The 19,973-nt window shown below is 34.5% G+C and overlaps 2 protein-coding genes across 2 annotated transcripts; both read right to left on the reverse strand.

The window, feature by feature from the left end:
- Window positions 1-238: 238 nt before the first annotated feature.
- Window positions 239-1,245, reverse strand: GASA6 (Gibberellin-regulated family protein). The gene is made up of 4 exons (XM_068452420.2): window positions 1,088-1,245; window positions 907-945; window positions 780-813; window positions 239-673 (listed from the first exon to the last, which is right to left on the reverse strand). The coding sequence occupies exons 1-4, from the start codon at window positions 1,154-1,156 to the stop codon at window positions 492-494; spliced, it is 324 nt and encodes a 107-aa protein (XP_068308521.1). The 5' UTR covers window positions 1,157-1,245; the 3' UTR covers window positions 239-491.
- A 6,828-nt stretch (window positions 1,246-8,073) lies between these two features.
- On the reverse strand, window positions 8,074-8,769 carry LOC137712385 (mini zinc finger protein 3-like). The gene has a single exon (XM_068451473.2). The coding sequence runs from the start codon at window positions 8,574-8,576 to the stop codon at window positions 8,277-8,279; it is 300 nt and encodes a 99-aa protein (XP_068307574.1). The 5' UTR covers window positions 8,577-8,769; the 3' UTR covers window positions 8,074-8,276.
- Window positions 8,770-19,973: the final 11,204 nt, after the last annotated feature.

Genomic DNA, 19,973 nt, shown 5'->3' on the forward strand with positions numbered 1-19,973 from the left:
CTAGGTTCCTATTACCTTTCGCACTCAACTTATTATTATTATATATCTTTTAAGGTCCTTATTGGTTATTTTACAAATGAGAAAACTTGTAATTAGAAATTTCATTAAAAGGTAAATTAGAAAATAAGACATTGGGATGATAATAACAACACTTTTTTATTTTTTATATTTTATTTCTCAACTGACTTTTTGGCCATGGACTGCAGTGCAAATCGGCAGTTGTGGCAGAGAAAGAAGATGAAATAATCTCATTTGATTAACATAATAAACCATAAATTTATCTGTCAACGCTCACTTGGAGAGGGTGTTTAACAACCAATATCCCAATTCCCAAAGGAGCAATGGACTACTGCAATTAAACTAACATTCCCAGGTAACCGAACCTATGACCTTTATAGAGAAGAAGATCACAATTCGAAATTAATACTTACGAAATTGGGTACTTAAATCCTTGATTATTTTGGTAAAAATGGATTAAGCAGAAGTGTTGATCAAGGGCATTTTGGTCCTCCTTGCTGGGTCTTCCAGTTGTTGTAGCAAGGGCACACAGCTTTGTTGCCGTAGAAGCCAGGAGGAACACAGAGGCACTTGGCACAGCATTTCTGGCAGAAGAACATGCATGGCTTGTGGTATTGTGTCTGGCTGCATCTCCTTGTGCATTGTGATGGGCATTCTGGTAATTCCACGTAAAAGAAAAGTCAATATTTCGATAAAATATTACTAAACTAACCTAATTTACAAAGAAAAATATTCAAAATAAAACGATAGATGTTACTTACGGTAGCTCTTGAGACTCCCAGGACCATATCCTCCCTGGAAAAGAATATAAAAATTACATTTTATTAGAAAATGCCAGTTTTAGCCATAATATTAAAATAATATTGCATTTATTTATAAATTTCTTACACTGTCCAACTGATTCCGGGCTTCTTCTTTTGCCATAACCTACAAACATGGAAAAAAAAAATATAGAAAATGATTAAGAAATAGTGTACCTTTTTTCTTTGGTAAACAAGAAATAGTGTACTTAAGCAAGGGTAAAATGGAAAAAAAGTGTTGGTTTAGTGGGAGGAGAGGGACTGCTCACCTGGGTTGCAGCCATGGAAATCCCAAGGAGTGCTAGCAGCAGAAAGCAGACAAGCTTAGCCATTGCCATTGCCTCTTTGGAAGGAAGGAAGAAAGAAAGATGCAGAAGAGGACTGGTTTCTGTGTGGGGCTTGATTTAGAATGCAAGAGTGAGTGTTAGGGTTAGCTATATATATAGATATCTTTGAAGGGGGAAGGGCAGATGCCATGATTGAATACTGCCCTATTGTGTATATTATTCCGAAATTGTCCACGTTAGCGAAGAGAACGGTTTTTCGTTTTCTAGATATAGAGATAAAGCGTAAAATGTGTTCGGTAGTCGGAGTATTCAACTGTTACGTTACTTTTTTTAGTCAAGCTTGTGCATTGCTTAACATTCTCGTTTTCTCCTCATAAATGATTTCCGCTCATCTTCATTTCATTTTTCTGCATATACATGTACGTTTTTTGCTTTGGATCGATTATATTGAAGGAGATCAAGGAACGAAGATTAACAGGGGTGTACATTCGTAACACAGGTGCATGCGACATTATGGATAGTATTTGGAAGGGCTTAACTGTAATTCCACAGATGTGGTACCTTTTCAGTTGATTTGTAGTAACATGGGAAGGTCGTTACGTGCAGGTCCACAAAAACAGAGCGAGTCGGGCAATTAGATCTTAAAGATTCATCATTTATAAAGTATATCAATAAATTTTACTAACAAATAAATTATAAAATACCCAAAAAAATGGGGATCCTACGTGAACCCACACACTACACTATCATACACCGCAGTCCTATCAAAACAAACGGCTTCCATCACATTTATCAAATTATAATTAGAACTTTTTTTTTTTTTAAATTATTTATAAAAAATCATTTGACTTGTAGACCTCATCATCCATCTTTAAAGTTAACAAAATTTACCTGAAAATATTTCTTTTAGATTCTAAAGCGGGAATTAGAATTTGAATCTGGTTCTGACAACCGAATCCAAATTCATCGGATCCGACCCGCTTTAGAATCTAGAAGGAATATTTTTAGGTATATTCTATTAACTTTTTATTAACTTTAACTAAATATTTTATCGCTAAATCAAATATGAAAGTTCATCATGAGAATGTTACTGAGTACCAGGATTCTAAATTCGCTAGACACAAATCATGATTAGCAAGTTTTCAAATCGAATAAACTATTCTACAAAAAATCTTTTGATGATAAAAGAATCAACACTTTTGATTAATGGTATTGTATAAAATACTATCACGTTAGTGGGAAATGAGTTCCCCCACCTAGAGAATGAAGAATTGATGCAAATGGATGACGTGGCAAGATCTTAGGGTTGGGTGTCAAGAAACTATGGTGTGCCAAAGTGTAGGATGCAAAAATAATGGGACCCCTATAATTGAAACAGTGGGACCGGCCCACGGGAGGAGTTTGATATCGAGAGCCATGTGAGCATGTGACCCTATCTGAACCGAGCACATGACTAAAAAGCCAAAACGACAGGAGTACATGTCGTGTGCCGTAAATAATGGACATCCGGAATCCCAACCTTTCCTGTCTATATGTGTCTTTTCCCATGAGAGGGCTGAAGTGAATGAAAGGCTTTTTTTTTCTTTTCACTGGGCTCCAAAAATGGTGTGGGCCTATGACCGCATGGGATTGGGCCTAAAATATGAAGTAACCCCTTTGCAGGGGGCCATCATAAGTTGAGCCCAAGTATGGCCCCACTGGATTTGTGGACATAGCATCCCTACCATGAGACTCCCCTATCATTTGCCCTTTCTCTTGCTAAATCCAAAATCTAGCTACCCATATATATTACCTAACCAATAGCTCCATGTCTTTTGTTTTTGATCACCCACTCCCAAAATGAGATGAATGTGGTTTATGGGTCTGGTCAGATGTCACTTTTCAGGTACAACTTTGGTGTCCCTCTATCTCTCTCAACCAGGTGTTTTAGGTCATCTCCAGATAAACGAGCTAAACATAGCTCTGTTCAGAATTATAGTTATACAAGAAGTTACTTTAAATGAACAGTATCCGTCCATATTCATATATCATTTTCAACCAAAAGGGCTAAGCATAGCTTTCTTAGTAATTTATTAGTTTTGAGTTTACTTTTTAAATTTATTGGTTAATTTAGTTAAAAGTACCATATTAAAATAAGGTTGTTCATACATGATTTTTGAGTGTCATGTGTCGCTAAGTGGGCAGGTCTCCAAATTTCTTATCTTTATATAATCTCAAAAATTTTTCGGAGGTGGGCATTTAAAAAAAAATTGAAAAATGTAAATTTAAATAATTGGAAGAGGTAAGAGAGGTGTGTTTATGAAAATAATGTTTGAGACTCTCAGGTGAATAGAATATGAAAAATTGGATTAAAAGGTAAGATAGTATGTAAGGGTGAAGAAGGTGTGAGAAATGAGATAGATACTTATAGAAAAAAAAATAGATTTTTTTTTTTTTAAATTCCACCTACAAAAAATTAGCAGATAGCTAACATCAGCTATCAGTTGCCCTTCCCTATTGTTGGATTTAAATGTGTATATGCAGCTCTGCTACTTGGCCACAGAAAACGGGTTGGGAGGAGGGTCAAGCTTGGCCAGCCCGATGCTTTTTTGGCCAAAATATGGATTAATGAGCTCCATTAAATTATAGCCTAATCATTCATTAGAGATGAGTTATGAGACTATTCTGACCATTTTTTGACTTTTGGACGTTTAACTCTCTTTACTGGAGATGGCCTTATAAATTTGACCAAGTCACAAGACAAGGATTAAAAAGTAATGGGCGTCTCCATGGTTACATGTGGGAACTTCTCATGAAATGACTTTCAATTTTTAATAAGTTTGAACTTAGATCTAAGGGTGGCAATCTACTTGTGTTCAGGTTACTATTTTTTTATCCATGTGTTCATCTCAACTCATCATTTTATCAATACATAAATCGATATAAACATAATAATATAAGACAATAACTCCAAATCATGTGATATGTGTTGACAAAAATGAGTCAATGACGCATAGGCAGTGACTTGGTTAAGGAAAACCCACAAGAGCCGTAGCGGAAGCGAGTCTTCATACAACAATTATCGCTACTTATGGACTTGAACCTTGGTGACCGATAGTCGGCAATTCATAGGTGTGATGAGATTGTATCGATAGTTGCATATGAGAAGTTCTCCAAAAATGTCTTCCCAATTTCAATTAGTTGGAACTTGGAACTTAGGGTGGCAATTGAATTGTGTTTTGGTTACCTATTTAAATGGGAAATGATTTATATATGCTTGTTTTTCTCCTCAGCACTCGTATAAATCATTTTTCATTGCTATGTAAAAGGTTTTTTAGCCAAAACAATCTCTAAGATTTGCATAACACATCACTTTGGTTCCTGAGATTGAAAATCAATAGAAATGGTCCCTGAGATTGTCCACCATCCATTATTTTGGTCATTTCGTTAAAAACTCCGTTAAGTGTCTCGGAGCTCTTGGCCAAAAGTTTGGGCAATTTTCAAAGCTTAGTAACTCAATCGTTTTTTAACCAAATTCGACCCATAATATATCAAAATGAAGATAGGAAAGTGTAGAACAAGATATACCTATTTGGAAGCCCGATGGTTGCCAGAGATGGCCAGAAAATAGCCTGAAAGGTGACTGGTTCTTTGGAAAACTCATCAGAAACTGGGTAAAATTTAAACGTTCCTAACTTTTTCAATACTCAACTAAATCGAGTAATTCAAAAACAAAAATCATACTTCTTGATGAGACAAAGAGAATGGTACTTTCTAGATGGCTAATTCGCCGTGGTTTGGCCGGAAAACGGCTCGAAAGTGGCTAACTCGAGACCAAGACAGCCATTTTTGAGCCATTTTCTAGCCAAACCATGGCGATTTAGCCATCTATAAAGGTACCATTCTCTTCTTCTCATCGATAAGTATGATTTTCGTTTTTGAATGACTCGATTTCGTTGAGTATTGAAGAAGTTATGAACGTTTAAAGTTTACGCAGTTTCTAGCGAGTTTTCCAATTTTCCCGCAGACCAATCACCTTGCAGGCTATTTTCCGACCATCTCCGGCAACCATTGGGCTTCCAAATAGGTATAATCTTGTTCTACATTTTCCTATCTTCATTTTGATAATTATGGGTTGAATTTGGTTAAGAAACGATTGAGTTACGAAGATTTAAAAATTGCCCAAACTTCCAGCCAAGAGCACCGGGATACTTAACAGAGTTTTTAACAGAATGACTAAAATAATGGATGGTGGACAATCTCAGGGACCATTTCTATTGATTTTCAATATCAATGACCAAAATGATGTGTCATGCAAATCTCAAGGACCATTTTGGCTAAAAAGCCAATGTAAAATATATTCTTCTTTTTCTCAAAATTGTTCATTGTTAATTTATAGAACTTCATGTTTATAATCAGAACCGTTCATATTATAAATCACCTATAATGATCGACTCTACAAAAAATCAATTAAAACTAAGGTCGTTTAGTCATCAAATTGTTTAAAAACAAATGAACGGTATTGGTAAGAGTATTACGGACCGTTTATGTATTTGCTACGATAGATTGACTAAACGACCTTATTTTTAATTTATTTTTTTGTAGAGATGATCTTTACATTGTGATTCATAATATAAACGGTTCTGATCATAAGCACAAAACTCTGTGATTAAAACACTAAGAGTTTTGAGTAGAAGTTTCTACTCATCTTTGTGTAGTCAAGTATTGTTCTATATTAAGTGTGGAGCCATGCCACCGACCAGTATTGGACAAAAATATTGGTATAGCTTTTGATTCTTTTGTTGCCAATGGGAAACGACAGCATGCGTGTATTGCCTAGCCATATGCATATGAGATCCGTACATATACGATGCTGTTTACAATTTGAGAGTTGTTATTGGGTACTTTAAAATGTTCATGTGGCATGAACTCCTCTTTTATAAATATAAAAGAGAAATTGTGTTCGGAGAAGAATGAAGAACGACTATCCAATTTGGAGCGCCAAATAATAATCTCTATGAGAGAGAGAGAGAGGGAGAGGGGATGTCTTTAAGAGAATGGATTCTCATTTTTTTTTTTTTAAATGGACACTAGTTAGGCTTAAAAAAATAAACGGTTCGAATTGGTGAAGTTCGATGTAGTGTAGGTCCTACAACTAATTCTTATTTTTTGAAAAAATTGGAAATCCCTATACATAAACAGCCTGGTAAATATATTGGTTTGAGCTAAGCTTTGTATTGCTTAATACCTACTGATCATACTGGAATATTACACCAGACATGACTCAACCCACATCTAATCAGCACTATTGCAGTCATGATTCTGCTGCTGGCCTGAGTGAAAAGATATAATGCTATATTCATTCGTGTGACACGGTTGAGATTTAATGTCTATAACACTAGCACTACAAGTACTCAATAATATATTCTAGCCAAAGTAATCTAATCAAGGATAGTTCTTTACAACCATGCATGAGCTATAATCTAACTTGCTCTTTTGTTTGTTGATGATACACATGTTTAATATCGATTCCTTATTATAATAGTAATTAGAATAACACAAAAAGTGTGATCCCAAACCATCAAGGCTTTCCGTTTTTCGAAGATCAAATGCGAACGTCTATCATTCTCAATCTTTGCAAAGAGACTACTTTCATGACTTGAACCCATGACCTTTCGATCACAAAGGAATAACCTTTTTGTTGTTTGTACAAAACCCCTTATAAAACCAATTAATTAGAGAAAAAACTCCTTACCTAACCACTTGTCATGTGTGTTTTTGTTTTATTTTCTTTTGAAGCAGTATAGTTGAAGGTGAAGTTGTTACATACTTATTTGTGAGAAGCCCTTAAAATAATAATCTAAATTCTTCATGTGTTCGATATATAGTGGCATTGAGAGCATCCATGCTTGCCCTAAATTCTTTATATTAATTGCCTAAGAGTGCTTCTCACATATCCGCACCAGTAATATTCTAACCAAAGAAATCTCATCAAGGCGAGTTCTTTACAACCATGCATGAGATATAATCTAACTTGCATATTATAAAGCCCTAAATATAAGTGTTCATATGATCGATAGCTTACAGAACTTTCTTACATGCCCTAAAGTCTCCCTACTAGTTATCTTAAGAGATCTCACAAATCCATGCTAAATTCGGACACAATATTGGAGGGGTGGAGAGAATCATATAATATTTGTTATAATTACAAACGAAACACAGTGAGTTGAAGAAGATTTTATCCATCAAGAATATCCAGATAACCTTACAAATTAAATATGCAATATTACTACTCACGAGCTAGCAAGCTACTAATTAGCTAATTAGTTATAAAATAGAGGCTGTCAAGCTTGCGCACAGCCAGTTACACAACGGTACAAACATGAATAGAAAAATAAAGAAGGGGCCAAATGTCTCCAAGGATATCGAAGTGCAGTTTCCACTAGCTAATTTAATAAAGCTGTTTCTTTTAATTTACATTATTATCTCTTTTATTTGGTTCCAACGAATTCCAGCGGATGGCCGCCAAAAAGTAGAGAGGAGGGACACTCCACAGTACCATAGCTTTATAATTTCCATTTTAAGCTTAGCTTTGTTGAACCAATATTAAATAGGTTTTAGGATGTGCTGCTAACATGATTGGATGTGTGGGCCTTTAAGAAGTTATAACATATTCACGGTAAAAGGAAAATGATCAGTGTCCTGGAGCTAAAAATGATTAAAACTGTTGATGATGTAGGAGATTGATTATTATGATACACCTATCCTTAGAAGAAGAAGAAAAATCATCCTTGTTTCACTCAATATATTGGTAGGAAACTGGTGAAGTTCCCCCATCTTTCCCCTCTGGTTTTGATGTATATTTTATCCTAATGTTGCTTTATTATGCCAACAAATTCAATATAGTTGAACTATGGTAGTTTCATTTCGATAAATTCTCAAAGAAATTCAAAGGCAAACAAAGAATAAAACCGGAACCATGAATAATCTTATAGGAAATAAAAGATTCAAACTTAATCAAAGCATGATGTATTAGTTTCTGAAGCCATAACCATATCTCAAGAACATGTAAACACATCAATCGAAACTTATCTGTTGACAATGATATCGATGCACAATTCGAGAACAATTCACAATCAGTTAATTTCAGAAATCAAGACCCTTTTTCTCCCTATATACATGATTCATTTGATTATTGAGTACACAATTCGCCATAAGAATTGGGTGGAGAATACTCACAAACAACCTCAGTTTCCACTTCCCTTCTGTGAAAATTTCTGTGGCAACCACAAGCAGCGCATGTAAGAGCCTCAGTCGTCCCCTCCTCACCACTTGCCATGAATTCTCTACACCCGTCAACAGCATACCCTCCTAAATTTGCAGCATGATTCTTCTGGCACTCGCAATACCTCACAGTTCTCACCATTGAAGATGAAGTACTTGAGCTCCTCCTCGATCCATCTCGTTTCACCACCACTTGGCGCTTCTTCATGCTTCAGAAAACCCTAGTCCGCCTTTGTGTTGATGTAATTGGATGTTTTAGAGCAATAAGTACAGTACTCTGCACTCTCTATATATTCAGTACTTTAATCATCCAAACAAGGATTACTGAGGAGCTCACAAAACGAGGGGGGTTGGGGGCGCGTTGTATTAGTCGCTTGGTGACTTAACCCTAACCCTAGCAGGTATATTTATATAGGTTAGTGCGTGGTATACCACTAGCTAGCCACTAGCGTAGAAGAAAGAAATATAAGGAGGGAGAAGGATTTGGTTAAATTAATTGATATCGAAATTGTTATTGGCTTTTTAGCTAAAATGGTCAATAGATTTTCATAATATATAACTTTAGTTCTTGAGATTTAAAATAAATAGAAGTGGTCTCTGAAATTGTCCACTATTCGTTATTTTGGTCATTCCATTAAAAAACACCGTTAAGTGGTCCCTGAGCTTTTTAATGGAATGACCAAAATGATGGATGATGGACAATCTTAGGGACCAAAATTATGTGTTATGCAAATCTCATGGATCAAAGTTATATGTTATACCCTCAACTTAACAGAGTTTTTTTAACGAAATAACCAAAATAATGGATGGTGGATAATCTCAAGGACCACGTTGATTTTAAATCTCATGAACCAAAATTATGTGTTATGCAAATCTTAAAGACCATTTTAATTAAAAAAAACCTTAGTTATTTATAAGTGTCGAATTTAAAACTTTTGGTCATCCATAAACGTTGAATTTAAATTCTATTATTTATAAATAAACTAATAAACTGCATCAAGCAGCCCTTGTTTTTATCCTAGGGGAATTTTCTATGTGCCTATTGGGTTTAATAAAGAGAGCAAGGATTTATCCCTCGACATAGAATTCATGTTGTCGGTTACGGACTGTGAAACAAGTCACAAAGAAAATTGATCGCAACTTTAATTATAATGCCAAAATAAAAAGGTAGAAGTTTGGTGAACTTTGATTAAAAGATTGTGACCATCTCTTTTGGACGTTTAAATAAAAGTTTCCTCCAGACTGTAAACGTGGCTCACTCTCATATCAATAGTGGAATTCAAAGTAGAAAATTTTGTCCTTTCATATAGACAATGCAAAGTGAAAACCCTAGCTAGCTAGGTTGGTGTTTGAAATGATATCTCAACTGTCTTGCCAGACATTTAAATGAACAAAAAAATTAAGGAAATTGTTATTGATTCCAAAAATCTCATTTTATATTTTAAATTTTCTATATTTAGAAATAAAAATACACTTGTAAGGAGTGCAGAATGAGATTTTTGGAATGTCAATAACGCTTCCCAAAAATCAATTCTTAATTTGAAGTTGATTAGTACTAATGTGCGAGAAAAATGAAATTTTTATTTACATTTTATAGATAGAAAATTATTTACGCACATTAGTTTTTTTAATTAAAGTCAAGTATGAAGGTGAGAAAAATAAAGTTTGAAGCAAACAAATCAAACACATTTAGCAGTTGAAATTAAGAAAAAATTTGCAGAAGATTAAAAAAATAATATAATCATTTCCCATGTCAACATTTAATTACAAGATATGTGACAATAATGTGGCTATTAGATAATGTACACGAATTAGTGAGGATTGTTTAGCACAGAATGGCCAATCAATTATCCAGATTCTATTTCTTTTTTTGGTTTTCATGGGTCCAAATTGATAGGTTAAAGACAGGTTGCCAGGGCCCTTGAAAATGTGACAACAACTCTTGTCTAAGTACCTAAGATCTAATTATTAAGGAATGAGGATCCTTTTTATGAGGATATGAGAATTCTCAAATTATGTCTATTTATCGTATATTGTACAGTTAAAAATCATTTTAAATATTTTTATTTAAAATTAAATATGAATAATATCTGACAAAAATTGATTGCACAATGTACGATAAACAAATACAATTTAAAGATTCTCAAGATCCTCACAAAGAGAATTTAGAGATGGTTCTCATTAATTATTAAGAGCATTGCCCACGCTCTTGAAAATGACCACAATTCTTTTCTCTTTGCATCACATCGTGGGCAATCAGAACTTTATAACAATTCAACATCAATAAGATGCTCTTCAAATCGAATCCCTTTTCAAACTGAAAATTTGATTAAAGGTTTAAAGATATCAATTTTTATACAATAAGTAGAAAAAGAAAGGTATGTATTATGATGACTTTGTTTTCTAGATTAATTAATTATCAATATTTATGTTATTGTAAATTAATAGTCAATATATCATAGTTAGGTCTATGAATAATAGAATAGAAAACTTGATATCAACTCAAAAGCATCAAATGCATTTTAGGGAAAACCCAAAAATTTTGAAATTTTAAATTAAATCCTTTAACCAATACTATTGCACGCAAACAAGCTGCAAACTTTCATCATTTGAGGTGATGAGTCATTTACTATTTCTTTTCATACCCATTCTACCCTGCATGGCTATTAGGCACACATTTTCAATTATAATTTATTTAGAAGTACTTTTAAAATTATTAGAAGTGATTTTGGTGAAAATACTTTTGAAATCAATTTTTAATAAAAACGTAAATGAATCCTGCAAAAATTCTTCAAGTGCTTTTAGAATCCAAAACATTTTTTTCTAAAAACATTTCTAGTCATTTTAAATGCACTTACAAATGAGCTCTTAGTTTTTGTGTTTAATTTCATATGTTTTGTTGTTTATTATTGGCTGAAGTCGAGGCTTTTCTTGGCATATGCTGAATTTGCCACGGGCATGTTCATACATATATAACATATCTACCAAAGAAACCATTCATTTCTTTTCTATTTTCATCCCAAACCATATGTAACATACCTATCAAAGAGATATCTAAACTGGAAAAACACTTACGTCCTTGCAACCTACACTACAGAACAAGAGTTTCATTTCATTCATGAAATTGCTAATTGCATCATTTCGACTAAAAATAAATCACCTATAGGAAAGGAACTCAGAAAACCCCATTGCAACTAATGAAGCTAAAAACCCCACTGCAACTTAAATATATACCAACGTTCCAAGCTTACACAAATCACAACCCCAAATCAATGAGATAACATACATCATAAACACAACCTCAATTTCAGGTAATAATAAAATCTACGAACCAAATTAGAAGAATGTTCTGGAAAGTTTATCTGATGACGAGACACCAAGCAATCAAAAGAAAATAAAAAGGGGACTTAATATGGAATTTAATTACTTCCTTAAAAACCTTCACTACAGGACCTGGATTTTATATAAGAAATTCCTGCCATTGAGACCTTTGATATTTTGAATTCAACAATGATGTAACCGGCTTGACGCAGCAAGGTTTTTGGGATTCTGTAACTGATTTCAGATTGACACACCCCGATCGAGATCAGGGCATGCTGGCCGTCACGTGGAAGTGACGTAACCATGTGCATAGTGCGGAAGCTAATAAAATAATAATAAAAATAGTACGAATAAATAAAAACCAGCTTTACACAAAGTAATAACAAACATGTGCAAGCGTAAGTATGAACACAAAGTTCAGAGCACGAAGACCTAATGCAGTCCGGGAAAAAACGACACTACAAAAGCACACCCGAAGGTGGTCCTACACTGATAATAGTCTGTCAGATATGCCGGGGAAATCCTCAGGGAAGCCACCAAAAGTGCTAGCCAACTAGAACCTGGAGGGGCGCAAAACAAAAAGTGTGAGTGGGCAAAAACAAAGCTTTTCAAAAACCATTTCATAAACAAGTTCTAACCCCTCGCCGTAAAACTTGTATACTTCCCAGAAAATATAATATACATATATATAAAACATGCTCGGAAAATATGCTATGCCAAAACCTCGAAGTAAAATGCAAGTGCTCAGGTAATATCACATCAATGCCATATAATCTGTCAGCCAGAGTCACCTAACGTGACCTGTACGGCTGAATCTAGAGCTCAAATCTTCATCTCACTAACTATACCTGCACACGAGTCGGAACCACCTAAAGTGGTCTGTACGACAAGCCTGGGTGTAATATAAGTACGCTCAAGTGCTACGATCACGTGAAGGCTGGACGAATAATCACGGGTCACCTACGAGTCGGAACCACCTAAAGTGGTCTGTACGACAAGACTGTGCACCTAACTTGGATCCAAGATGAACGTGTGGTGCGGGAGGTGAACATCACGTGAATGACTGTGCCCAACTCTGGGCAGGAGCACTAACACCGGGGGTTCAGGTTATGAGCTCTCTATGCATCTCAAATCACTATTGAACATAAACATAAATCATAACTCACCTGGCACTTACCTGTGTGTTCGCCGCACCAAACATATATATATATATATATATATATGCAACTAACAATGCATAAACAAACAGCAACATAATGCATGGCATATAAATGAATAAACGTTTCATTTCACTTTCTGGGAAAAGTATAAGTATATAGGTATATACGGAAAACCAAAAGCCCACTCACTGGTATGTAGAAGGGTCGTAACCCCCTTGCCTCGAGTGACCGCGCTCGTCCTTGGGATAGGTCTCACATATATGCGAAACAACTATAAAAACGTTAATTTTAAAACACATAACCAACCTTATGAAATAACTTCTCATACAATGCTCAAAGGGGGTGCATGAATACACCAACGTGATCTACTCAACCTCAGGAACATCCCCATATTTTTAGAAAAAAATTTCACCATCGCACGCGCTGGCCACGCGCAGGCACGTGCCTGGCACGCTGACGGCGTCAGTTAACGCCGTCAGGAATATTCCGTTAACTTTAACGGATTCCGTTAACGCCGTTAGGAATATTCCGTCCAAACTGACGTAATATTCCGTCGTCTTCTCCGGCGAGGCTTCAGCGCCGTCGCTGGCGGAAAATCGTAAAAACTTCAAACCTTCATATCTTCTTCGTTTTGCAACCAAATTTCACAAAATTGGTACCAAAATGAAGCTTACAACGAGAGGAACAAATCCATACCACTTTCAAGTGCTAAAATCCACGAAATCTAGCTGGGAAAACACCACCAACTCTGGCCAACCTTGTAACTCATGATCCCGACGTCCAAAACCTTCAAACGAACCACCCTGAGCCTCCTAAGGACCTCACCAAGCTTCCTACAAGCTTGAAATTCCCAAAAACACGAGAATTAACGTGTGCGTGAACAGTGACCAAATTAGGGTATCCCGAGTTCGACGTGAAAACGAAGGTATCTTTACCTGAAATGGGTATGGTTGAACTCCTACGGACCTCACGAGCATGAATATGTACTTTGTTTCCTCGATCTGTGAAGATTTGGAGGGATTTGGGGTGTGTCCGTACAAGGGGAATGAAAATGGGAGAGGGAAATGGCTCGGGACAGGGTGCAGGGCAGGGAAAGGGTGAGTGTGTGTGTGTGTGGGGAAATGTGTGTGGTCCACAACCAACCCAAACCAAGCTCAAAAACAACCACACAACGAAAATTCATACTAGGGGCAAAATCGTCCTTTCACACTTACGGTTTGAAAATTCCGGAACGGACTGTCACATAGATTGTGTAGAAGGCATGTTTTGCAATATCAACACATAACCTAGGGCTATATCTTACTTACCTGGATTATCTTTGCTAACTTATTTTGATTATATTTAATGGTGTAGATAGTGTGTTTTTCCCATAACTATACCATTGACGGAGCATAAACCAAAAGTTCGCGTAATAAAATTGGAAATATTTTTTCTTACTACTCTCAAGTGATGGTGATGCTCACCAACTTATTTATTATTGTTGGATGAGTTTAAATTTCAAAATTTATGTAATAGATAGATACAAATATTAAATTTTAAACTCATCTAACTATAATAAGTAAGGCAATGAGACAATAGTGAACAAAACTAAAAACATGAAAACCACCATATTTGTGGAGGTGGTCAATAAAAGCAATAAGAGTAATGGATGCAGAGCACAAGCTAGTAGGCACTACGAGCTTCCACCATATCAAATTATCAATGTGAGGAACAAGGGTGAGACAGATACAGTGGGACGATAACATATGCTTATACACCTTCTAAAATATTAAAGTGATCGATCATCGAGGGACAAAGACAGATGTGGTTGTCAATCAACAAGTTTCCACAAAATGGTCAGAGTCTCAATTATATATGCGATTATTATAAAAAATCCTATCTTTTTAATTTCAGTTGGTGAAAAAAAACAAATTTAGAGCAGGGAGTTGATTTGTGTACATCGGAGTAAGCCAACCACAAACTTCTATTTTTCTGTGATAAATCATTGTTGGCCTGTCAAGAAGTAGGGTAACCTTAACTCTCAACGTACAACATGGCACTTCTACCTGGCATTCAGCTATTGGTTTGGATTCGGCCTTCACAACAATTGTTGCAGAGACATTGCTTGGTCGGTATTGAATCTTATGAACGTGAACCACATGTACAATTTATAATTATTTACTTGAAATTAGCGATGCAATAAGCCATTAATTATTTAATTATCTACCAACTACAAAGTGATATGAGATTATTGTAAGACAATAAGATCAAGTAACGGAATCAATTTGGTACAGTCTTATTTCCAAGGTCCGGGGAATGGATTCTCAGGTCTCTAGTTTGGGTGTAAGATCTGGAGGTCTCGATTTGGTAGAGTTGGCATTTCCAAGGTTCGGAAAATGAGAGTATCAGCTCGATATACATTGTTGATTCATTCTCTATCATATTGATATTGATCTTTTGGAATCTAGTGCTTGATATACATTATATATATATATATATATTAAAAATGTGATATTTAACATTACTATCTTGGTATATTTAGCTAGAGGAGAACTAATAACCGACACTTTTAAATATCACGCATTGCTATGTGAAAAAAATACAACACTGAATACATAACAATAATTGATTTGCTTAAAATATCATAGTAATGGTACCTGATCAAGTGCAAATAAGCTTCTCTCATGTCTCATCCTAGAACCCTTACCGCTCTCTTGCTTTTTTGGGGCATGGTTTTGCAATTTTGATGTGACTTTAGTTGGAAATGATTTATTCGGTTTTACGCGTTACAAATTATTTTACGTAGCTTTCCTATATATGAACAAACATGTAATTACTACTTTGGGCAAGAAACCCCAAGGCAAATCTGTATTTGAAACTTGATTTGCTTTCCTTATAGTAGAAGTTCAAGATTGTATGTTTTATTGCCAAGAAAAGCAAAATTCCACGTCAAGCAGCAGGTGTAGAAAAGCTCTTCTATGGCTTCACCTGTTATCTAGTTCTGCACTAACTAATCACCCACACCATGAATTAAGGGACTTATGAATTCATTATCAAACAAAGTCATGATCAAGTCCTCCTTTTAATATTATATTCTAATTATTCTATTTTTTTCCTACGATAATGAGACGCTCTTGAACAAATTAGGGCCCACAAATCAACTTTCTCTTGAAAATTGAACAAACTAACTCTCATTATTTGATATCAAAAAGTTGTTTATGGAGCCACGGAATTTGTTGTAGACAAATAGCATCTTCTCCTAAATAAGTTAGATGGTGGAAGGTCCAATTGCCCCATCAATCAATCCAAACACTATCAACAAAGATCATCTGTTAGCAATTAGCACGACACACACACAACATATATATATATATATATATATATATATATATATATATATATAAGATCAGGAGACGCATATTTTTTTAATAATAATTTTACACTTTTTTTTTTTTTTTTTTTGTATTTTTCATTATGTAATTTTACTCAAGAATTAAAACCGTCTATATTTCAATTCATTATTTATAGATCATTTTGTAAAAAATTAGACAAAACAAAATCATTAAAACGTTCATTTGTAATAAAGAAAATTGACGTTTACGGATTTATAAAGAAACACTAAAACAACTACTATTTAATTTAACAGTATTCGGTTTCAAATTTAGATGATTTTTTATAGAAATAATATTTAAATGAAGATCTAAAAGATAAACGATTAGATCGTTCAAATATTCTACAAAAGTGTGCCCTAAAAATGTGTCAAAATGTGTGAGAGAAAATATAAATATATTATATATATCTGCCAATTAAAATTCTTATATAAGCACTGCCTTTAATATCAAGTTTGGACAATTAAGGGGCATAGGCCCCCCACTACTAGATTTTAACTAAAGTTTTTTTTCGTATTGAGAGGACCTGTACCCACCCCCACTAGCTACTTAATAACCTTTTCAATTTTTTGTATGCTCCACCATCATGAATGGGATTAAGCTTATGCCCATGTTTGACACACATAACATACACTCACAGTCACATTACATTTCAAGTGCTAATTTTTTTATTTTCCCCTATAAATCTCCATCCCCAATTTCATTTTACTTGGGAGATTTGTAGAAACTAGATGGGGGGTTCCATTCGTGTATTTGGTTGGTAACTTGGGTTGGGATTCTGAGGAACATGTGGAATTAGGATTATGAGCCACAAAGAAAAACGTTGCAAGTCGAGAGGCTCCAGGCCCGGAAAGGAATAAAATCTAAAGAAAAACTATTTCAAACGAGGGAAAGCAATTCTTATTTAATAGTTTGAGATTATTATGTAGTCTAGGAAATAAACGGTGAAGATTAACTAAAACCATCACATTAAGAGTAGAATGCAAAAATGATGGTATATATAATATGATGAAAACAACTAGATCTTCAGCACGTTATTTGTTTCAGAGTTGATGCATGGAGTTGAAACAACTTTGGTGCACTTTCGTTTCCCCTGGAATAGAGGCAACCTTGCAAACTACGAAGCATGGAGCACAAAAATGTGTCAGCTTTATTGCGCTTGGACCAGGTAGAATTGTCTTTGGTTATTTAAAAGAACAATTTGTTTTATCATTTTGTTAATGAACAAATTTTTTATGAATTATAACATATATTTTACTAGCAATAACTATAACATATTACAACCGCAATTTATATATTTCCTGCCTCGAGCAAAAGGCAAAAATAACACAAAAGGTATTTTAACGTCTTGGCAGACTTTTCTTTCAATTCACTAGTACTAGGTACCATGCAGGAAAGAAATCAAGATGAAGAGAAGGTACGTACCTTGCCATATGATTTTCTGAATTCTGATGCCAGCAGCAACAAATGCAAGAGATTCACCCGATATATAGTACTTTACACCAACCTTGTGTCACCGTTTTTAGGAACCAAATCACACTGAAGGAACAAATTAACATATTATCTGTATAATCATATGAGTAATCTAATAAAAGTAAATAAGTACACAAAATACTGATGAAGTGATCAAGAAATAGAACGCATCGGTTAGTGCCATTGGGTCCTCATGGCCCAAGCTCTGTTCAAGTTCCAACCAATTACAGCCCCCCACCGCAGTCGAAGGGGAGATGTCACCTCCATCCAATCCCTAAATACAGACTGCCGGACGGTTACTGAGAAAGCTATGCATATAAGTATACCCATGTTGAAGAGTAAGACATGCAAATCTAAAAAAACAACAACCCAAAAATCCTCTGGAAATAAAATCAAAATCGTGACTATACGACCACCTAATATTGCAACCATTCATATAACAATTCTGATGAACAAGTCAGAGGGACTTAGTAGACAATATTATATCAACACTAGCCTCTCTACACACGCTAACGTGCGTGCGAGAGACATTTTTGTATCACGGGCGCTACACGCCTCTAAAGGTGTATTGCGTTAGTTTTTTTTATTGTAATTGTCAAGATATATTTTAAATGTATTGTGCAAATAGGAACTTTTTCTATACCATGCACATCCTAAAAAGTTGTCATATTTTTCGTTTTCGCTTTGCATAAAGTAATGATTTAAATGTTACACAAAGTGAAAACGAAAAACATGACAACTTTTTAGGACGTGCATGATGGTAAAGAAAAAGTTCCTCTTTGCACAATACATTTAAAATATATCTTGACAATTACAATGGAACAAAACTAATACAATACATCTTTAAGAGCGCGTAGCACCCATAATAAAATGCGTGCGGAGAGGCTAGTTTAGTATTAAGTACTATTTACTTTTGATTTTAAGTCCCCTTTATTTCTTTTGTTTTCTAAAAATATTTGTTTTATTTTTTTGTGTGTTTGGCAACTGGCAATTGGTTGTCATTCACCATTTTAAATACAAAGAATGAAAGAAAATTCATGAATAAACATTGTATATGCAACTGATCAAGAAAAATAGAATTCAATATAAATTATTCTTTCTTTTGATCAATTTTTCCAGACGATACACGTTAGAATAGAATATCAAAAAATAGAACATTTGGGTATTGATGGAGAATAGCACTTCATGGACATTTTTGTTTGTTTTTAAATTTTGTAAGATTAATCATCGGCGGGCTTTGAATGTCATTTCATGAACATTTTATTTTATACTTTTCACATGCGTTGAATGAAATTGACATGCAACTATGCAAGCTACATATTTAGGATAGTCATTACACAAACTCAATACATGTGAGATCAAGTTCATTTGAAATCATGGAAGATCAGGACCCAATTGACACAAAAAAGTGTTAAACTATTCTAACAAAGAGCTTGAACCAAGTAGCAGCATGTGGATAAAAGCCCACAGGTGCAAAAATTGAATGGTCAAACAAAAACTCAAACTGAAAAAGAACAGGAAAAATTTGAAAGCAGAAACTTATAACCTAAACGTACAATTAAGATCAAAAGCACAGTTGACAAATTCTCCCTCGAAGTCTCCACCCAGTCAAATCGTGGTCAAAATCTTCATCAATTGATTTTCATTGTAGCCCCCACTATGTCGATGTTTTCAAATGTTAGGTTGGAGCTTGACAATTTTTTTCCTATGTTCTTTATTTTCGGTTTTCATTTTCTCTCCGCTTCCGTCAAAATGCTTCCATATACACGTTCTCGTCATTCCGTCATGTTTGTCACTTATTTGCTTGCACTTCATGCTTTAGATTTTTATAGTTAATCTATAAGTAATAATGATAAAATAAAAAGTCTAAGAGCATCTTCAAAGGATATGTCAAAATTCTAGGTGAAATGTCACTGTATATATTTGACATCAAAAGTCTTTCCAATTGAAAAGTTATTTGTTGATTGGATTTGAAGGTTTAGTGATTTGATATCAAATTTATTTTAATAGTGGGTCCTTTATTCCACTAACATTTCAACCAATAAAAATTTTGTTTCAACATTTTTTTAATAATTACAATCATTTAAATCTTTATTTAAATAATAAAATAATATTTGACAATTCGGTTGAAGAAGTAAAAAATTTGACATAAGGCTTCAGATTGCCACATTAGTCATCAATTGTAATTTGACTCTTATAATTTGACATTTTCTTTGGAGATGGTATAACTGATTAAGATGAGAATAATGCACAATCCCAAATATAAAGGTTGTAAGCAATTTA

This window comes from Pyrus communis, chromosome 14, assembly GCF_041283825.1.
Source record: "Pyrus communis isolate YQ-2024b chromosome 14, ASM4128382v1, whole genome shotgun sequence".
Taxonomy (NCBI): domain Eukaryota; kingdom Viridiplantae; phylum Streptophyta; class Magnoliopsida; order Rosales; family Rosaceae; genus Pyrus; species Pyrus communis.

Bases quoted from the DNA above. Each gene is read 5' to 3' on its own strand.
- GASA6 (XM_068452420.2), bottom strand. From the start codon at position 1,156: ATGGCAATGGCTAAGCTTGTCTGCTTTCTGCTGCTAGCACTCCTTGGG. The intron at 946-1,087 runs GTGAGCAGTCCC...CCATGTTTGTAG, and splicing joins TTTCCATGGCTGCAACCCAG to GTTATGGCAAAAGAAGAAGC. The intron at 814-906 runs GTAAGAAATTTA...ATTCTTTTCCAG, and splicing joins CCCGGAATCAGTTGGACAGT to GGAGGATATGGTCCTGGGAG.
- LOC137712385 (XM_068451473.2), bottom strand. From the start codon at position 8,576: ATGAAGAAGCGCCAAGTGGTGGTGAAACGAGATGGATCGAGGAGGAGC.